The sequence below is a fragment of the Podarcis raffonei genome, chromosome 1 (genome assembly GCF_027172205.1).
Source record: "Podarcis raffonei isolate rPodRaf1 chromosome 1, rPodRaf1.pri, whole genome shotgun sequence".
NCBI classification, from domain to species: Eukaryota; Metazoa; Chordata; class Lepidosauria; order Squamata; family Lacertidae; genus Podarcis; species Podarcis raffonei.
The window spans coordinates 14586606-14606874 of NC_070602.1; the positions used below are offsets into that span (position 1 = coordinate 14586606).

The 20269-nt window shown below is 46.3% G+C and overlaps 1 protein-coding gene across 1 annotated transcript in view; it reads right to left on the bottom strand.

The window, feature by feature from the left end:
* Positions 1 to 20269, bottom strand: part of TRMT61A (tRNA methyltransferase 61A) — a 56345-nt gene that overhangs the window by 22044 nt on the left and 14032 nt on the right. The window contains exon 3 of the mRNA XM_053366930.1: positions 9100 to 9366. Coding sequence (XP_053222905.1) covers positions 9100 to 9366 — 267 coding nt within the window. The remainder of the gene's footprint in view (positions 1 to 9099; positions 9367 to 20269) is intronic.

A 20269-nucleotide genomic window follows, 5' to 3' on the forward strand; every position in this document is an offset into this window, starting at 1 on the left:
TATCTTGCAAGGCTTATTGAGATAATGGGAAATACTTTTCAACAACAAAACCCAAAGTACTATTAATGAAATTGTCAGTTCCGGGAAGTGGAACGGACAAATTCTCACCACCCAGGAACTTCAGATCGATCCTGCGCTTAATGTAAACACAGTATGGAACTGTAAACATCGTTCACTAGACAATCCCACTATTGTCTTCCTGGGGATGAAAGAGGCCCTGCCCTGGGATCGCCAACCATCTTCCAATTCAACATCCCATTTAGTTTGTGGGAGTATGAGTGCATTAGAAATCCGGAGCTGTCACTGACTGAGCATTTGAACATGTCCTACAGCGAAGCACATCAGAATTAATGGGGGGAAAGTGTTTGTGCATCTTCATCGACACACCTGAACTGGAGCGAGCCTCCTCTTCAATTTTTTATTTATTAAATTTCTATACATCCGAGGATCACAGGGCTGTTGACAATATAAAACACAAGAAAAAATAGCAACAAACAAAAAATAATAATCCCCCAGTCTTAAAGGCCAAAGATGGTTTAATTCGCCAAAGGCCTGAGAGGAGAGGAAGGTTTTTGCCGGGTGCCTAAAGATATGCAATGAAGGTGCCAGGCGAGTCTCCCTGGGGAGAGCATTCCACAAATGGGGAGCCACCACAGAAAAGTCTTCTTCTTGCGCTACCACCCTCTGGACCTGACGTGGAGGAGGCACGCAAGGAAAGGCCTCGGATGATGACCACAGGGTCATATGAACCAGGGTTGGTTCATATGGAGAGAGGTGGTCCTTGAGGTACTGCAGCACCTGAGTGCTATACCAGCTGCACTGGCTCCCGGTGGAGTACAGGGTCAGGTTTAAGGTGCTGGTTTTAACCTTTAAAGCCCTATACGGCCTAGGACCCTCGTACCTACGGGACTGCCTCTCCTGGTATGTCCCACAGAGGAACTTACGGTCTTCAAATAAAAACATCTTGGAGATCCCGGGCCACAGGGAGGTTAGGCTGGCCTCAACCAGAGGCAGGGCTTTTTCGGATGTGGCCCCAATCTGGTGGAACGCCCTGTCACAAGAGACTGGGGCCCTGCGGGACTTGACATCTTTCTGCAGGGCCTGCAAGACAGAGCTGTTCCACCAGGCCTTTGGCCAAGGCACAGTCTGACCCCCTCCTTCTGTAATCCTCATAGAATTCTAGCCCAATGTTTGCCATTAATTTGATTTTGAATTGATTTTAGAATGCTGTGTTACTTCTATTGTTGTTAGCCCTCTGAGCCCAGCTTCGGATGGGGAGTACGGGATGTAAATAAAATTTTATTATTATTATTTTATTATTAAGGCTTTTTAGGTCAAAACCAGCCCAGAAACTAATTGGCAGCCAGTGCAGTCAGGCCAGGGTTGGTGTCAACTGTCTTGCCTCAGTGAGCAACCTGGCCTCCAAATTCTTCATCGGCTGAAGTTTCTGAACCATATTCAAGCGACAGCAGTGGATCCAGGGATGCTCCTGTGAAATGCGTACCTGCTCCTTCTGAGGGTGTGTGAATACTACTTCTACTATTAATAATAATAATAATAATGCAGGAATTTCTAACGCATTCAAGGTCAGAGGCATCGGGCACAGCAACTATCACACTGAAAATCGTTTTGTCAGCAGATGCTGCAAAGTCAATGGTTGGGTGGGGAGAGGCGAGAGGCAGCGCCGGTTTAGAAGATGAAGGGAGCTCTGCAGTGCAGCAGCTTTCGAAAGCAAGAACCGCTGCTGTCAGGAAGCCCACAGTGACAGTAGCAGGAAGCCCTGGCCAAAAGGTACACAGCCACAAGCCTGGTCCCAGCATGCTACACCTCACCAACGAATAAGGACCTTCGAAAGCCAAAGCATCTATCTTTGGGGGAGAAGAAAAATAAAATCTCCCAGGTCATTAAAGAGGCAGGTCAATGCAATCTGGGGAAGGAGCAGCAGCTATGGAGGGATGCTTAACAGACCATTAACCCTCAAGGCTATTAAAATAATGAACTGCAACTATTCAGAGATCAGGGAGTGAGTCACGCAAGGGCAGAAGAGGCTCCCTCTCCTCTTGTTAATGGGATTTATGGGATGTTTAACATTAAAAATTAACACCCACTTTTCAAATAAAATGTTATGTGATCGAGGGGGGAGGGGGGAGGAGGCAGACAGGCTAAAAGGAGGATGACATGCTGCCTGTCATATTAAGAGTTGGTAAGCTAGACTGCACACTCCTTGCCTGCGTGTGATGGTTTAAATAGATGGGAAAGTAGCCTAGGCTTGAATTATGGGCAAAGAGGTGTGTGTGTGTGTGTGTGTGTGTGTGTGTGTGTGTGTGTGTTGGGGCCATCTATGAAATCCACAACCCTCTACTTCCCAATTTTAGTATGGTAACCCCTTCAAAAAAGGGGGGCAAGCATAAAAAAGTGAAGTGCCCCCCTGTAAAGTTAATACTAAAATGTAGACATTTCGTATTTAATTCCTGCTGTCAGAGGCCCTATTATACCTGGCAGTGATGTTAAAAATCACAGTGCCTCATCCAATTTGGCCTCAAGGGCATTGTGAAATATGCACAAAATGCCCACCGACCATACTTTGGCGTTTTTCACGTTAATTTCAAAATAAGAGTTATGCAGATGACATGCAGATGCGAAAGGCAGCTTTCATTTTCGCCCATGATGTATTTTCACTCCAGTCATCACTGCTGAACACATTGCTAGCTCCTATGCTGGGAAGCCCGAGTTCCCAGACACACAGCAGGGAATTCCCAGAGAACCAGCAGAAAGCAGCTAGCCTTGGAAATGCTACTGAATTATTCACCCTAAAATAATTAAATACAGCGCGGTTTGCTCATCTGAGAAATCAGATAAGCTTTACGGCCGGTAGAGTGGAACGTCAGGCTAAGGCAAGGGTGCGTGAATTGATTGTTTGCCCACTTGGCAATAGGAAAGGAACAACCTGCCCAGCTTCAAATATTACTGAGGCCAACTCAAGATGCTAATATTAAGCCCTGCACAACTTGGGGGCCAGGTACATCTGGAGACCACCTCTCAGCTACCAAGACCTTGCATTCATCCCGAGGCCCTTCGTTGTGTGGCCCCCATCCGAAGGAGATGTGGAAGGTGGCAACAAGAGAACGGGCCTTTTTAGTGGTGGCTCCCTGACTGCGGAATGCTCTCCCCAGAGACATATGTCAGGCCCCGTTACTGCCAACCTTTAGGTGCCAGATAAAGATGCTTCTGTTCACCCAAGCATTTAGGTCATAACTGGATCATAAGGTATGACTATACCCAAAGCCTGTACTGGTGTCCGTCTTCAAGAGAGTGGGGTAGGATCTTTCCATTTTTCGTTATTGCAAGATGAGCACTTTTGGATTTTTGTGCTTTTTTAATTACCGTATTTTTTGCCCTATAAGACCCACCAGGCCACAAGACGCACCTAGTTTTTGGAGGAGGAAAACAAGAAAAAAAAATATTCTGAATCTCAGAAGCCAGAACAGCAAGAGGGATCGCTGCGCAGTGAAAGCTGTTCTTGTTGTTCTGGCTTCTGGGATAGCTGCGCAGCATGCATTCGCTCCATAAGACACACACACATTTCCCTTTACTTTTTAGGAGGGAAAAAGTGAGTCTTATAGGGCAAAAAATACGGTAATTTTGATGCCAGTTAAAATTTTTGTATTCTGCATGCTTTCATAATTGTAGGTCACTTCAAGACATTTTCGTAGCTGGCGACAAGTATGAAAAGCTCTCTGGGAAATGATATATTATGAATTGAAAAGGATGTTTAAAATAATGTTTGTAAAACAAACTGTAATGGCTTTAGGGGTTGCTTGTGCGTAAGTTACCGCCTCTCTGGCCTAGGTTGCCTGGTTAAACCGTTTCTCTCTGGACAGCCATCCACTCCGTGGCTGTTCAGTCGCTGGCAGAATCCGTCAGTGGGCGTTTCTTGAACCTCTTCCAGCAAAGAAGTTCTTTGACGCCAAGTCGCAGCCTACTTTCCCTGCGTGGAAGTCTTCTGCGCAGGGTGGGTGTGGGCAGCGGAGGACCTGTGCTCTCCTCGCTGGTCTCCTGCGAAGAGTCCTGGAGCCTCCCCTCTGCTTCCCCCAACGGCCCCCCTCTATCCCTGGTGTTGCGCTGATTTTCTTCCCCAGCCCTCACCTGCCTCTCTCCCTGCTTGGCCCCTTTCCAGCATCGCTGTGGAGCCTCACCTCCTCCTCTAGTTCCGATGGCAGTTCCCTGACACAAACCAACCAGATGCTTTTCTTTCGGGAATTATAGGGACAGAACTACCTAAACTGTATAGAAACTTATTCATGTACTAAAGAGGCAAGAATGCTACGCGCCCCAAAATGGAAAGAAGCAGAAGTCCCAGCAAAGGAAGAATGGATACAAAAACTTGTGGAATACTGTATGCAGAAATGGTGGAGGAATAAGAAATTAAAATAACAAACTTTTTATAAAAGAGCGGAAATGGTTTATTGAATATTTACAGACAAATTGTAAACAGATAAGAACATTGGGAGGATTATTGTAATAACCTGCAGTTTTATTGGCAAATAGAAGGGGAAGAAATGGAGAAGGTGAGAGATTTTACTTTTTTGGGCTCCATGATCATTGCAGATGGTGACAGCATCTCTGGGGTATTTAAAATGCATTTAAAATGCATCTCTGGGTTATTTGTGGGACATAGGAATTTGTTTGTTTTTGTTTTCAAAATATAGTCTGGCCCCCCACAAGGTCCGAGGGACAGTGGACTGGCCCCCTGCTGAAAAAGTTTGCTGACCCCTGACTAGATTATCCTTGGGGTCCTTTCCAACTCTACAATTCTATGAATAATTTGCAACACTGAGATACGTGCTTGAGACAGACAATATTGAGATAGGTAGGCAAATGGCCTGGCCCAATGCAAGTTAGCTTCCTGCACGCTTGTAAGTGCCTGAAACTCTTCCAATGGAATTTTTGGGTCTTGATGGCGACAGACACAAATCGTGACACCATCATCTTTTCGAGGACAAAGCTGGAGGGGGAAATAGCATCACCCCAAACTGTTGGTGGTTTGAGTTGTTTATACAGTTGTTTATACAACAGCCATGATTCTGCAAGTATTTTGTGCATGCATAACTGAAAATGTTGGCATTTGACCTGAACTGGAACCCTAACTGAGCTTTAACAGCAACACCCATGGGACTATGGGAATGTTCTTCTGGCATCTTGTCACGCTGCATTTTTTGCCTAAATTTATTCCAGATATAAGGTTAATGCAATTTACAAGTCTCCAGTTCACGAGCAGAGGCGATGCTGTGCCGTGGGAACAGTAGAGATTGCGAGTTGAGAATGCCCAAAGATGGACTCCGGAAGTGCAGTCCTGTGCATGTCAACTCAAAAGTAAGCCTTGTTGAGTTCAATGGGGCTTGCTCCTAGGTAAGCAAGGACAGGACTGCCCCTTAGGAGCCTGCTAAGCTTGAAGCAATGCTTTAATCATGTATAATGTGGATTGAATCTGAAGCCTTTGGTGGTGGATAGCAAGAGCTGGACCATAAAGAAGGCTGATCGCCGAAGAATTGATACTTTTGAATTATGGTGCTGGAGGAGACTCTTGAGAGTCCCATGGACTGCAAGAAGATCAAACCTATCCATTCTGAAGGAAATCAGCCCTGAGTGCTCACTGGAAGGACAGATCCTGAAGATGAGACTCCAATACTTTGGTCACCTCATGAGAAGAGAAGACTCCCTGGAAAAGACCCTGATGTTGGGAAAGATGGAGGGCACAAAGAGAAGGGGATGACAGAGGATGAGATGGTTGGACAGTGTTCTCGAAGCTACCATCATGAGTTTGACCAAACCGCGGGAGGCAGTGGAAGACAGGAGTGCCTGGCATGCTCTGGTCCAGGGGGTCACGAAGAGTCGGACACAACTAAACGTAAGCAGATTGATTTCTATAGGACCTCCTTCTTACAGCAGGGATGGGAGCTCCAGGTCTCCCTTGAAATGCTTTCGCGCTTACATCTCCCACCCTTCTCGAACTCAGCGTTCAAAATTCGCCAGTAGCTATCAACCACTGGCAACTAAGTGAAGATGCCTGGGGGGCCAGGACAACGTCTGATGTCTCCACCATCAGGAGATGCATGCCTGGGTATCCTTGGCTCTTGCTCGTTTTCACACACTAACAACACATCCTGTAGAATTCTATCCATTATATTTTATCTGCCCAATCAGAATGAACTTCAGGAACCAAAAAGTCGTACTGAAAAACATGACTTTTGAGCCGTCTGGCCCCGAAACGGCAACTAGACATTTCGTTACAGCGACTATAACCCTTGTTTAAGGGGCCATTGGGCCCCTAACTTATATACCGGTACCTGAGTTTCTAACACTTCCCCAACCATTGTTCATGCTGGCTGGGGTTGAAGAGAGTTGGAGTTCAACAATTTTTAGAGGGCTACAGGTTCTTCATTTGCAGATATTTCCCCTTCCGCTCACAACTCTTGGTTCCATCCTATTACATTTGAAGCAGGGCTGGATAAAGACATCCTGGGTGTCAGAAGTGCGTGCAGGAGCCAGGCCCTGTGACAAATAGGACTTTGCAGGATTGGGCCCTTCCTAAGTTTGTTCTGGAGAGGCAAGGCGCGGCCGCACAGGTGAGGCCAATTGGTAACTCACAGCACCTGGCGGCAAGAGCTGGGAAGGGATATAAGGTCAGCATTTCCTTTCGGCTCTTTGCCATAGCAACTTGTTTCCTGCCTTGCTGCATTTGGCTTCTTGCTTCCTGATCCTCAGACCTCGGCTTCTTGACTCCTTGCTTCTTGAACCTCGGACCCTTGACTTCGTGACTCCCTGCTTCCTGACCCCCAGACCCCTGGCTCCTGGACTCTCGTTCCTGCTCCCACCCTGCCATCTTGCCCCCGGTCCCAATGTCCTCAGCCGGGACTTTAATTGCCCGTAGACTGGACCATGACACTGGGGCCCTAAGCTTTCTCAAGTCCAAGAAAGCCCCCCTCCATCACTCGATGCTGCTGTCATCAAGGGATAACTGCACACGAGTGACCCAGCCCCCAAGTGTATGAAATGTGTACTGTTCTTGACTCAAAGCCGTAAGAGATGGCTTTCCCAATCTTTCATTCAACCACCCCGGTCATTAGCAGGATTTAAAATAAAAATAAAAATCTGCATCACACACATGCACACCCATCAAAATGTTGCAGAGAATTTGCTTTCATCAAGCTATGTTACTATGCCTTCCCACTCACTCGCAGCTCAGCTAGAAGTTCAAGAGCTTTTTATATTATTCACATGCCAATTACTGTGCAATCAAAGTGGGGGGGAGAACAGTGGGAGAAAAGTTGTTTTTCTCCTTTCAGATCTCTGCCTCTTGCTGCAAAACCTGAAGCTCTTATTTTTAATTGCTTTTAAGTAAAAAGATCTAAATGGATCTTAGCAACAAGCCAAGCATTTCAACACAAGGGCTGCAAAGCTTAAAGGCCAGGATCCCAGTCCACACAGCAACATTATTCCTTGCAGAAACACAGACAGAAGCAGGAAATAATAGTTGTTGTTATTATTATTATTTTGCCATTTTTGCTCCATGCACAGCCTGGCAATAGCATAAAATAAAAGACTGAGCAGGTAGATATCACTCTCAAGTGTTCACAGAGCTTTGTGTGAATTATCTTTCCCCTGTCTACCCCCCCCCCATCTGAAATTTGTGCCCAGAGTTCAAAAACGGCTTGCGCTAATGAAATTCCCTCTCGCAAAATGCACCTAGAACAATGGGAGTTTCAAACACTGCCCGTCGCTCTCTCTCTCTCACTTCCACCTAACTCAGTTATTGTGGCAGGAAAAGGAAGACATCTGCAATTCCTTGGCAGGAACAAAAGGATAAAAATGCTACAACTCACAGGTCACTACCAGGGCTGGGTGATATATCAATATATCATCCAAAACCAGTTTGAAGTCCATATTATGATATCGGATTCATAATTTTTGACCTGGCAATATATTGAGAATCATGGTGTGTGCATGCGTGATGCAGAAATCACAATGCAGGAAAAACCGTGAAACCAATGCCTCTACATAGCTCCATCCATATTTCAGGCATTGTGATATATCAGTATATTGGAAAGTGATACAGTGATACCTTGGTTTACAAACTTAATCCGTTCCAGAAGTCCGCTCTTAAACCAAAGCGTTCTTAAACCAAGGTGTGCTTTCTCATAGCAGCGGGGGACTCAATTTACAAATGGAACACACTCAACAGGAAGTGAATCATGTTCTGCTTCCAAGGCAAAGATCACAAACCAAAAGACCTACTTCCGGGTTTGCAGCGTTCTTAATCCAAGTTGTTCATAAACTAAGCTGTTCTTAAACCAAGGTACCACTGTATTGGCCAGCCCTACTGTTCGCCTCTACATAGTTCCATTCTTATTTCAGACATCGTGTTATATTGAGATGTTTGGCTGGTATATCACAATATTGAAAACCAGGTACCACCCAGCCCTAGTCACAACCTTTACTTTCCTTGTCTAAAGAAAGGCGTTGGCCACAATCCCAGGCCCTTCCCTAGCCGCTGCCTACTCTGAGTCACTCGCATTTCCCCCAGAGTTCCAAAACTTCCCAAAGAGATTTTGAATTTGCATCACCTTTCAAGGTAGGGGTTTTTGGGTTTGTTTTTTTTAAGTGAAGCCGTTCACAGTGCATAGCTGGTCCGTGACCGCAAAATAAAATCTGTATTTCACATGCTAACATCTTATACAGTGGTACCTCAGGTGACAGATGCTTCAGGTTACAGACGCTTCAGGTTACAGACTCCGCTAACCCAGAAATAGTACCTCAGGTTAAGAACTTTGCTTCAGGATGAGAACAGAAATCGCGTGGTGGCAGCAGCGGGAGGCCCCATTAGCTAAAGTGGTACCTCAGATTAAGAACAGTTTCAGGTTAAGAACGGACCTCTGGAACGAATTAAGTGCTTAACCCGAGGTACCACTGTATTCCAATAACATCATTTGAGGATTATGTCTTCAAGTGAGGAATTTGGAGGCCTCTGTTGGTACACATTCTCTACTCCCATGCCCATCTCAGACCCCAGATGGATAAACCACAAAACAGGTAACATACCTTCACGCTTTAGCGCGGATTTGGCGTGCCCTATGGCTTCCCACGGCGACGGAATGTCCAGGAAGACCGCGTCTGCAAGGTGAGTGATGCCAAAGCCGTTTTTGCAGACATCTTGGTTCTTCACTGTCACCAAATGGCCCACCTTGTGCTCTTCAAACTCCTCGATGGCTTTCTCAGCTCTCTGCTGGTGGAACTCCACTGTATACAGATGCCCTGTTGGAGCAATTGTCCTGATAATTGCATGAGACAGGGAGCCACTTCCAGTACCTAGAAGGAAGGGGAAGGAATTGCAGCCTTTGAGAAAGCATTTCTTACGAGAGAAGGATTCCTTCTTTATGCCCTTGTGTTAAGAGGATCTAGCAAGGGTTCATGGTCAAACAGGCATTCGAAACTGGGTCTCCCTGCTCCTAAATCCCACCCTCTAACCACTATTCCACACTGCCCCACGACTAGGGATCTGACCAATTTAATATCATTCACGGTAGAGGATTCTGATCACCTACTTTGCTAATGGGGAGAAAAACACTGAGCTAAGAGGCTGTCTCTGCTCCCATCTGCCTAGTGGGAGGTCGCCTTCTGCTACACAGCAGCTAACAAGACTTTTGCTTGTAGGGAATTTGCACGTTTGGAAGACAGTAAGTGAACAGAGATGGAAGAAGAATTTGCAACAAGATCTTGAAGAAGTCAGATCACGGCCACTAGTCGTGTACTGTGCACCATATCCAGGTTCGCTTCTTCACTAATTTCACAATTATTTTGACATTTCAAAACTTGACTCCCCCCCTTTCTGCGGTTCCTTAAATTTATTTTTAGTATCTTCTGCACATCCAAATTAACTTAATATGCTCATTTATTCATCATCTTTAAGTATAAACCCTTATGAATCTGCAGGTTATTATAATAATCCTGCCAGTGTTCTTATCTGTTTACAGTTTATCTGTAAATATTCGATAAACCATTTCCATTCTTTTATAAAAAGTTTGTTATCTTGATTTCTTATTCTTCCGGTAAGTTTTGCCATTTCTGCATATTCCATAAGCTTTTGTATCCATTCTTCCTTTGCTGGGACTTCTGCTTCTTTCCATTTTGAGGCAAGTAACATTCTTGCTGCTGTAGTAGCATGCATGATTAAGCTTCTATACATTTTGGGTAGTTCTGTCCCGATAATTCCCAGAAGAAAAGCTTCTGGGTTTGTTTGTTTTTTTACAAAGGTTATTTTAAACATCCTTTTCATTTCAGTATATATCATTTCCCAGTAAGCTTTAACCTTACAATACCACCACATATGATTAAAAGAACCTTCTTTCTCTCTACATTTCCAACACTTATTTGATTTAGATTTATACATTTTTGCCAATTTACTCAGTGTAAGATACCATTGATATATCATTTTCATATAATTTTCTCTTAAACCATAACATGCTGTAAATTTTATATCCAGATTCAACAATTGCTCGCATGCTTCCCCGTCTATATTATGACCAATATCCATATCCCAGTATCTACTGGGCAATATCCAGGTTCACTTCTAATAGCTGCAATAGCCATGGTAATCAACAGTTCCACAAACCATGTTCGCTGCAAGGTCAGACGTAGCAAAAGGAAGCGATCTGAAAAGATTTTGGCAGAAGAGTTAGTGGCCCACTTGAATCATAGAACTGTAGAATTGGAAGGGACCACGAAGCTCATCTCGTCCAACCGCCAGCAATGCAGGAATGTTTTGCCCAACATGGGGCTCAAACCCACAACCCTGAGATTAAGAGTCCCGTGCTCTACCAACTGAGCTATCCTAGCCATGGGGTTTTCCCCTAGGAATCCTGGGTGCTGCAGTTTGTTCAAGGAGCTGAGAGTTGTTCAGAGACTCTTGTTCCCTGCACAATGCTATAATTAGCTATGCCAGCCCCACTCGTCAAAGGAAGGTACATAGCCAACGATCAGGTAAGATGGGAGAGGTAAAATCAGGAGGGCAAGACGTTCCTCACACCTGGATTGTGGGCTAAATCATGAGGTTTGAGCTACTTGTGGCTCCCAAGCAACAGATGTTTTAGATCTTAAGTAAATGAAAAATTGTACGGACGGTAGATTAAAGAATGTGCGCTTTGTCTGTTAATTGCAGCATGAATAATCTTTGCAAATCGCTCGAAGTGGCAGACAGAACCATTGAAAGCGGGTAGTTGTTTAAGATATGGGATACGATTTAGTTAAATTCCCCGAGATTAAAATTTCTTATAATTAGGCACCGTTAATAAAAAGAAAGACGGCATTAGTTGTTAGGTGTCCTGCAGTGGAACAGCCAGTTGAATGCAAAATGATGTTTTCTAAAAAAAACCAACCATGCTGTTTGAATACAGGGCAAAATATTTATCTTCTCTTTTTCACTTTCCCACTATTTGTTTTTTTTTTTATGCGTCAGTATGAATTTATACGTCTATGTATATGCATAACTCGCTATATGCCGTGAATACTGAAATCTTCCTACTTGCAGCATATACAAGGAAAACCTGCAACAAAATAGGAATGTAAGAAGTGATTTGAAGGATCAGCCCAGCATCCTGTTCTCACAGAGGCCAACCTGATGCCTATGGGAAGCCCACAAACATGAGTGCAATAGATACTTGCATTCAGAGGCATACTGCTTGCGACAGAGTAGGCAGGAACATAGCCACAAAAGTCATCATGGCTAGTAAACATTGATAGCCCTCCCCTCTGTGAAAATGTTGCAGCAGGGCATGCTCTTTTTTATTTTATTTTTATTGAACAAATTTAACAAATCAAATTATAAATCAATATAACCACTTACATTCCCCCCTTCCCTCCCTCTCTTACCCACTTCCCTCAGCTCCCCTCCCTGATTTGTTTATACATATTATTCTCTGCATGTTGTAAAGTTGTACATATTATTGCCTTATCTGTCATAGGTAAAGGTAAAGGGACCCCTGACTGTTAGGTCCAGTCGTGACCGACTCTGGGGTTGCGGCGCTCATCTCGCTCTATAGGCCAAGGGAGCCGGCGTACAGCTTCCGGGTCATGTGGCCAGCATGACTAAGCCACTTCTGGCGAACCAGAGCAGCGCACGGAAACGCCGTTTACCTTCCTGCCAGAGCGGGAAACCTGGAAACTGTAGCTCTGGGAGGGGAAGAAGGGGGTCACCTAACAATTCTCAGCACCCTCTACAAACTATCTCCCCATGATTCTTTGAGGGAAGCCATGACTGTTCGAAGTGGTATCATAGTGCTTGAAATGCAAGGTGCAAATGCGGACTCATTATGCAGCTTCTTCCGCACTTAAGTTTTGCATTCTAAACATGGGTTTCCAGTTGGCTGTGAGTCTCTTGGAATTATAGCATGCTTGTCCCCCCCCCCCCATGCTCCGGAGGCTAGGCCCCTGAAATAAAAAAATTAAGGGCTTATATATATATATATAATAAATGTTCATAAATGTACCAACCAAGCACGTACATAGGTATGTGGACCACATGCCTGGAGCAGAACAGGAAGACCGCCCTGAAACCATTTTGACAAACTGACCAAATGTTTTCTCTGTAAGGAGGGAGGGGATGAGGGAACCTTCCCATTGTCTCAGGAATTGGGTAATCACCATCTCAAAGGAATGGGCAGACTACTAGGAAAGGCAATCAGATAAAGGCATTATCAGATAACCTGGCAGACAGGAAAAACAACAACATTCAAATTTCTGTTGTAGACCACCTTTTCTGTGGTGTAGGTATGATGTTTGTTGGGGTGGTCTTGGGTTACAGACCTTCTGTGATGTATGTATGATGTATGGAGGGTTGGTCTTGAGCTCCCGGGCAGGCAATTCAAAATGTCTATATAAGGGCGGGCACACCTGGGTTCTGGGTCCTCCTCCGTCCTCCTGCGTGTCAGGGGAGCACCCTGTTGCAACAGTTCAATAAAGATCAGGCTTACTAGCTGCTTTGCTTCTCAATATTCTCTGGACTCTATAAGGGCTCTTGTGTCCTCCATAAGGTAATAAGGGCAGATTTTGTTTATTACAACCCAAACCCATGGCTTCAAATAAATTAAAAAAAATGTCCAGTAGCAACTTAGAGACCAACTAAGTTAGTTCTGGGTATAAGCTTTCGTTAACAGTCGTCAACAGGTTTACCACACCCATTGAGTCAATCACCCATCTCCTACTACCCTCCTGAGAAAACCCCACCCCCACTATATATAAGGGTCTGGTGACTTCTGTTTCAGTGTAACTGAAGAAGTGTGCATGCACACGAAAGCTTATGCCCAGAACTAACATAGCTGGTTTCTAAGGTGCTACTGGACATTCTTATTTATTTATTTCAACTGTGTCAGACCAACACGGCTACCTACCTGAACCGTGGCTTCAAGTTACAAGAAGGGAGATTCCAACTGAACACAAGGAACAGCGTTCTGACAGTAAGAACAGTCTCCCTCTTTCCTTGGAGGTTTTTAAACAGAGGTCGGATGGCCACCTTGCTGAGGTTCTTGAATTGTAGGGTTTGACTGGATGACCCTCGAGGGTCCCGTCCAACTCTCCCTTTTCCGCGACCCTATCTCCCAAGCCCACTTCCTCCCTTGCCAAGAACTCTTAAGAGAGCCTTGCTGTGCTCCACAGCACAATGCCCCACCCTCCAAACATCTCTATTTACTTCTGGGGGAACCGCAAGCCCCATGCTAAATTTCGCAGACAAACAGGCCTGCCCATCGATTGCTTTGCGTGACAACAGCCACGTGAAGCCTCTTGCCAGAAGGCACGCTTGTACGACCGGGTGGGGAATTTGGGGCAACCCAGGGAGTGTAATGATTTCTGCCCCCCCAGAGGGTTAACCACTGCCTTCGCCCCAGGTCCCTCCCCATTCATCTCCGGAAGCAAACAGAAGGGATGTCAACACAGCAGGGGTGGGGAGAAGCGAAGGAGGCAGCTTGGCAAATGTCTCTCTTGGTTTCCCACTCGATATTCTGCTTCTACATTTTTAATTATCTGGCTTTTAAAAACCTGCTCCTGAACCACCAGGGAAGAAGACTGTTCTCCTTCCCTTTCTAGGAAACTCCCCCCCCCCCCAATTAAAGTTGGCTCAGTGCCTGGGCTCTTGGGATTCATTGCAAGTCCCATTTATGCCAAGCCTGGAATCTGATGCTATTTGGTGGTGGTTGCTGTTTAATGGCAGCAAGAATGGTGGATCTTACCAACAAGGCAACACCCCCTGCGGTACAGAGGGAGGAAATTCGCTCAATCGACACCCAAATGTACTTGAAAATATATTTCACTTGGGGACTGTTGTAGGAGCCCCACTGATTCGACTCAAGGGTCTGGCTAGTTCTGCAACCAGCTGGAAGCATCTGGGGAGCTCACAATAGCTCTGCCCTACTGCCTGTCCCCAAAAGGGAGGCGGGTGGCATTGTGGGTTAAACCACAGAGCCTAGGACTTGCCGATCAGAAGGTCGGCTGTTCGAATCCCCACGACGGGGTGAGCTCCCATTGCTCAGTCCCAGCTCCTGCCAACCTAGCAGTTCGAAAGCACATCAAAGTGCAAGTAGATAAATAGGTACCGCTCCGGCGGGAAGGTAAACGGCGTTTTCGTGCACTGCTCTGGTTCGCCAGAAGCGGCTGTCATGCTGGCTACATGACCCGGAAGCTGTCTGCGGACAAACGCGGGCTCCCTCGGCTTATAGAGCAAGATGAGTGCTGCAACCCCAGAGTCGGCCACGACTGGACCTAATGGTCAGAGGTCCTTTTACCTTTACCTTTACTGCCTGTCCACAGTATCTTGCACTCAGAGATAAACTGCTTCAGACTATGGATGCTACATTTATCTACGAAAGTTAATAACCACTGATAGACATAGCGCCTCTGCAAAGTGTCGTTTATTCATATTTTAAAATGTATACCCCACAAGTCACCTTCAGGGCCCCGAAGCAACTTACAATTAAACACACACACACACACACACACACACACACACACACAAAATGTGTAAAATTCAGAACGTAATTTCAACATCAAAGGTTAAAGCACCAGGGTTTCAGTAATGGCGAAAAAGCCTCCTGGAATAAAACCGTTTTAACCTGGCACCTGATACTTAGCAGGGACAGTGCCTGACTGATTTCTTGTGGGAGGGAGTTCCACAGGCCCACTGAAACTGGAGGCACAACTCCTTGCTGGCCTGAGTTGTGCTTCTGGTCCAAGGGGGATCACTAATAGTGCTTCCCCCAGAAGATATTGGTAACTGGTTGGGACATACAAGGTAAGGCAATCTGTGAGGTAAATTTTCTATGTACACACACTGCATTTACTCCACATTCTGTGCACTCCCACCACTGGTTTCGGAAGCTGTGTACACGTGACATTGGCCACAGTCCATACAGCATCTGACCTGTTTCTGTCTTGCCATTCATTGAGGCATAATTTGATGTCCCCCCCCCCAACCAGTTTTGATCCGAAATGAGAAAAAGAACAACCTAGTGGCGTTTCAAGCAAGCAATGGCTAAGCAAGCAATCCAACGCAGTTCATCTTAATAAACCATTGGATGGGTGCTATAAGCCACTTAAGATGGATATGAACCCTTCTGGCCTCCTCAATCATTGGAGGTTATTTAGACAAGATGAGTGGATATCTGCTAGGGAAGTTTATGGTACCGAATATTAAGGATGCTCAAACTGACACTCTCCCATATTGAGGGGGCGAGGTGCCTAGGAGACCCCTCTCACACTTCTGACAAATGCAAGGCTGTGTGTGTGTTTTTGTGTGCACAAAGCTGGCAGGTGAATGTCTCCTCATCCCTTCAACATGGGGGGCGGGGTGGGGGTGGCAGGTGGTGATGATGGGGGGCACATGTCAGTCTGAACAGCCCAGCTGCCTCAGGGCAGATGGGTTAACCAAGCCTTGCATGTATTTGTAAAGTGAACTTCCATTTTTAAAAATTATCTGTCAGGGAAGGCAGAGAGACAAATCAGGTAGCCCACCTTATTTGTGGTGAAAACAATAGCCTCAGAGAAACTCCCTAAGAGAAAAATAAGAAGTTCTGAGGTAAAACTGCAGGTTTGGGGCCACGGACAACAACAACAAAAATACAGCAACCAGGCACAAACAACAACAAAACTGCCCATTAACAAATTACCAACATTCATTCATTCATTCGATTTGTACCACCCTATACCTGAAGGTCTGAGGGCGGTTACAACATAAAATCACAATATAACAAGACAAAATAAATAATAAAAATAACACAATCCATGACATGTTAAAACCAGCCTAGAAAGGGCATGCTGCAGAAATGGTCTCTCATCTCCTTGGTCCAGATATACCGTATTTTTTGCTCTATAAAACTCACTTTTTCCCTCCTAAAAAGTAAGGGGAAATGTGTGTGCGTCTTATGGAGCGAATGCAGGCTGCGCAGCTATCACAGAAGCCAGAACAGCAAGAGGGATCGCCTCTTTCACTGCACAGCGATCCCTCTTGCTGTTCTGGCTTCTGGGATTCAGAATATTTTTTTCTTGTTTTCTTCCTCCCAAAACTAGGTGCGTCTTGTGGTCTGGTGCGTGTTATAGAGCGAAAAATACGGTGGAGCGAAAATGTCCCCTTGCACAGTTAGTCGCGAGAGAGAGAAAGAGACAGAGAGAGAGAACGCATGAGATGGCCTTTGTTACTGTGGGATCTTCAAGCACAACACATTTGAATTTCGCTGCTCCTTTCGGTTCTTTGTCCTCATGAGGACTAGGAACTTGCCCCGAAGAGAAAAAGAGCAGCAGCAACAGAGCGAAATTCTCAAGGCTCATGGAGAGCATGGGAAAAGTCTGGAAGCCACATGAAAGCACTTGAGGCCGCGTGTGGGCTTCACGCCCACATTGTTCTTAGCTGCTAATTGCTATGCGGAGAATGAAGAATGCAACCCCATAGTTCCTCTACTTAGGCCACTAATGCTCTTTTCTGGCAGGCGTTTTCAGACAGCTCTGCCTCCCAAGATCTGCCCTTGTTCCTGCCAATGTTCCCGTTGTTATGAGAACAAAATATCTGAAGTGCACAACCGTGTATAAATTAGTATTCCTGAAAGGCACCAGAGATAACGAGGCTTGGTGTGAGGGCTACACAAAGCCAGCCAGTCTCACACCAGCTAGCAGAATACAGTGGTGCCTCGCAAGACGAAATTAATTCGTTCCGCAAGTTTTTTCTTCTTGCGAGTTTTTCGTCTTGCGAAGCACGGTTTCCCATAGGAATGCATTGAAAATCAATTAATGCGTTCCTATGGAGACCGCCTTCAGACCTGGTCCGGGGACAGCGGGGAAGCGCAGCGCGCCTCCCCGCTGTCCCCGGAGCTTGCGGGGCAGGCAGCGGGGAGAAGCGCTCTTCTCCCCGCCGCCCGCCTTCAGATGAGGTCCGGGGACAGCGGTAAGGCGCAGCACGCCTCCCCGCTGTCCCCGGAGCTTGCGGGTTAGGCAGCGGGGAGAAGCGCTCTTCTCCCCGCCGCCCGCCTTCAGATGAGGTCCGGGGACAGTCCCGGAGCTTACGGGGCAGGCAGCGGGGAGAAGCGATCTTCTCCCCGCCGCCCGCCTGCACAGGACAGGTCCGGGAACAGAGGAGAAGGCGCGCTGTGCTTCCCCGCTGTCCCCGGAGATTTCCCTATGGGCTTTTGTCTTGCGAAGCAAGCCCATAGGGAAATTCGTCTTGCGGAACGACTCAAAAACGGAAAACTCTTTCGTCTTGCGAGTTTTTCGTTTTGCGAGGCGTTCGTCTTGCGAGGCACCACTGTAATACTGTCCTGAATGTGCCATCGGGCTAGGAGGCCTCACAATTGCAACCTGCTTCCAGCTCTAAAGAGAGAGACCATACTACCCTGAACCTGCCTGATCTCGGAAGCTAAGCAGGGTCAGGTCTGGCTAGTACTTGGATGGGAGACTGCCTGGAAATACCAGGTGCCCTAGGCTTTTGCCTCCTTAAGAGATGGAACAGTTCAGTGGGCAGAGTATGAGATTCTTAATCTCAGGGTTTTGTGTTCAATCCCCACATTCGGCAAAATATTTCAACATTGCACAGGGTTGGATTAGATGCCCCTCGTGGTCCCTCCCAACTCTACAATTCTGTGATTTTAAGAATCACATTCTTACAAGCTCATGAGCAGCAGTTATGAGATTCTTGGGAGAGACCAGGGCTAGGCCTAACATTAGGCAGTGGGGTGGCTACCTCAGACAGGTGATTTTGAGTGTGGCGGAAAAGACAGCAAATGACTAACTTTTAACATTTATTTCGTTGTTGTTGTTGCTGCTGCCACCACCAGGGAGGTGCTTGTGGGACTTTCATTTGGTCCGAGGTGTCAAACTAACCTCAACAGTCTTGGGAGCCACAGGTCTTAACCCAACTTAGTCCCACTCAGAGCAGACATACAGTGGTACCTTGGGTTAAGTACTTAATTCGTTCCAGAGGTCCGTTCTTAACCTGAAACCGTTCTTAACCTGAAGCACCACTTTAGCTAATGGGGACTCCTGCTGCCGCCGCACCGCCAGAACCCGATTTCTGTTCTTATCCTGAAGCAAAGTTCTCAACCTGAAGCACTATTTCTGGGTTAGCGGAGTGTGTAACCTGAAGCGTATGTAACCTGAGGTACCACTGTACTGAAATCAGGGAACCGAAATCAGGCACGATTAATGGGTTTAATGGGTCGACTCTGAGCCAGTTAGACTGGCTAGAGGTTGCCATGAGCCAGTCCTCCTTGCGCAACATCCTGCCTGGTAGAGACAGAGGAAGAATATAACATGAAACAGAAACTCCTGGGTTCAAAGCTCACCTCTCCCATGAACTCATTTGAGGGCCCGAGAAGAGTCAAGTCACTCTCAGGTCTGCCCTCTCTGCAATGAAGAGGTAATGATACTCAAACGCCTTATTCATTATTTAATGTCCTGCATTTACGTTGCAGCTCTGCAGGAAAAGTTCTGTAGCAGGCTCAGAAGGCAAAACAGCAACCCGCTTGAAAAAGAACAGAGTTGGAAGGATCATCTAGCCCAGGGTTTCCCAAACTTGGGGCTTTAGCTGTTTTTGGACTACAACTCCCATCATCCCTAGCTAGTAGAACCAGTGGTCAGGGATGATGGGAATCATAGTCCCAAAGCAATTGCAGACCCACGCTTGGGAAACCCTAACCCGGCAAAGCAGGAATATGCAGCTGGCCCTTACAGGAATCGAACTCTCAGTCTTGGCTGTATCAACACCAGGCTCTAACCAACTGAGCTATCCAGCCACAAAAACAACAAATTATTATTTTTAAAAAATGAAAACGCAATTAGAATTCTGAGAGGCCCAGGCTACGAAAGGCAAGTTGTTTAAAAGGCCTGGGTGAGTAGAAAGCTGCCAAAAGTGAACCTCATCCACAAAGCTCCCTGAGGTCAGGCACTGTCTGTTCCCCCTCCTATTTCAGAGATGCTCTTAAGACCGTTTTATTTATCCAAGAGTTTCCTGAATGAGATTTTCAGCTCTAGTCCACCGACCATCTTTTGCGACGGCACCGTGAATTTTAACAGTGCTGTTTTCAGTGCATAATTTACTGTTGGGCTTTCTGCATGCTGCTCTGAAATTTCATAATATGGTGAGCAGTTTATAAATTTGCTTCCGTGCAAAGAATTCCCTTCCTTGAGCTCTGCCACTGCCTGGTGCTCCCAATTGTACCCAGGGCGTTATTCTATGCGCACGCCAGTTATTCATCGACTCTCTGCCCCATATCCTGCCAACTCCCGAATAAAAGCGATGGGATGCGGTGAAAAGCATGTCCCCAAATCCCAGAGCCATCTCCCTGCACTCTGCCGCTGGCATGCCAGCCTCCTAAGAGACAGGAAGAAGACCCAGCCCCTTGCGAGGCTGCCCTGCTTAAAGTCTCTATTTTAAAAAAGGTCGTTTGCTCTTGCACTCAACTGGAGCGCATTAATCATGCATGTGCTCGGTGTACAAATGAGAGCAGAATCTAGGTTACTTCACACCGCCGCTCTTCAGAGCTGCCCTCAGCTGCCTCAGTTGCTGCTTTGGGAATCAGCCATGCATACAAATGCCGTCCACAGGCTGCCTAGACCCACCGCCAGGGCTCTTGCTGCAGCAAAGCAGATCAAATATTTGATCATAATTCCACAGCCTTAAACACAAGCAAAACTGCATTACCGTATCTCAGCTTCGTGGTTCGACTTGCACCGGGAGCTG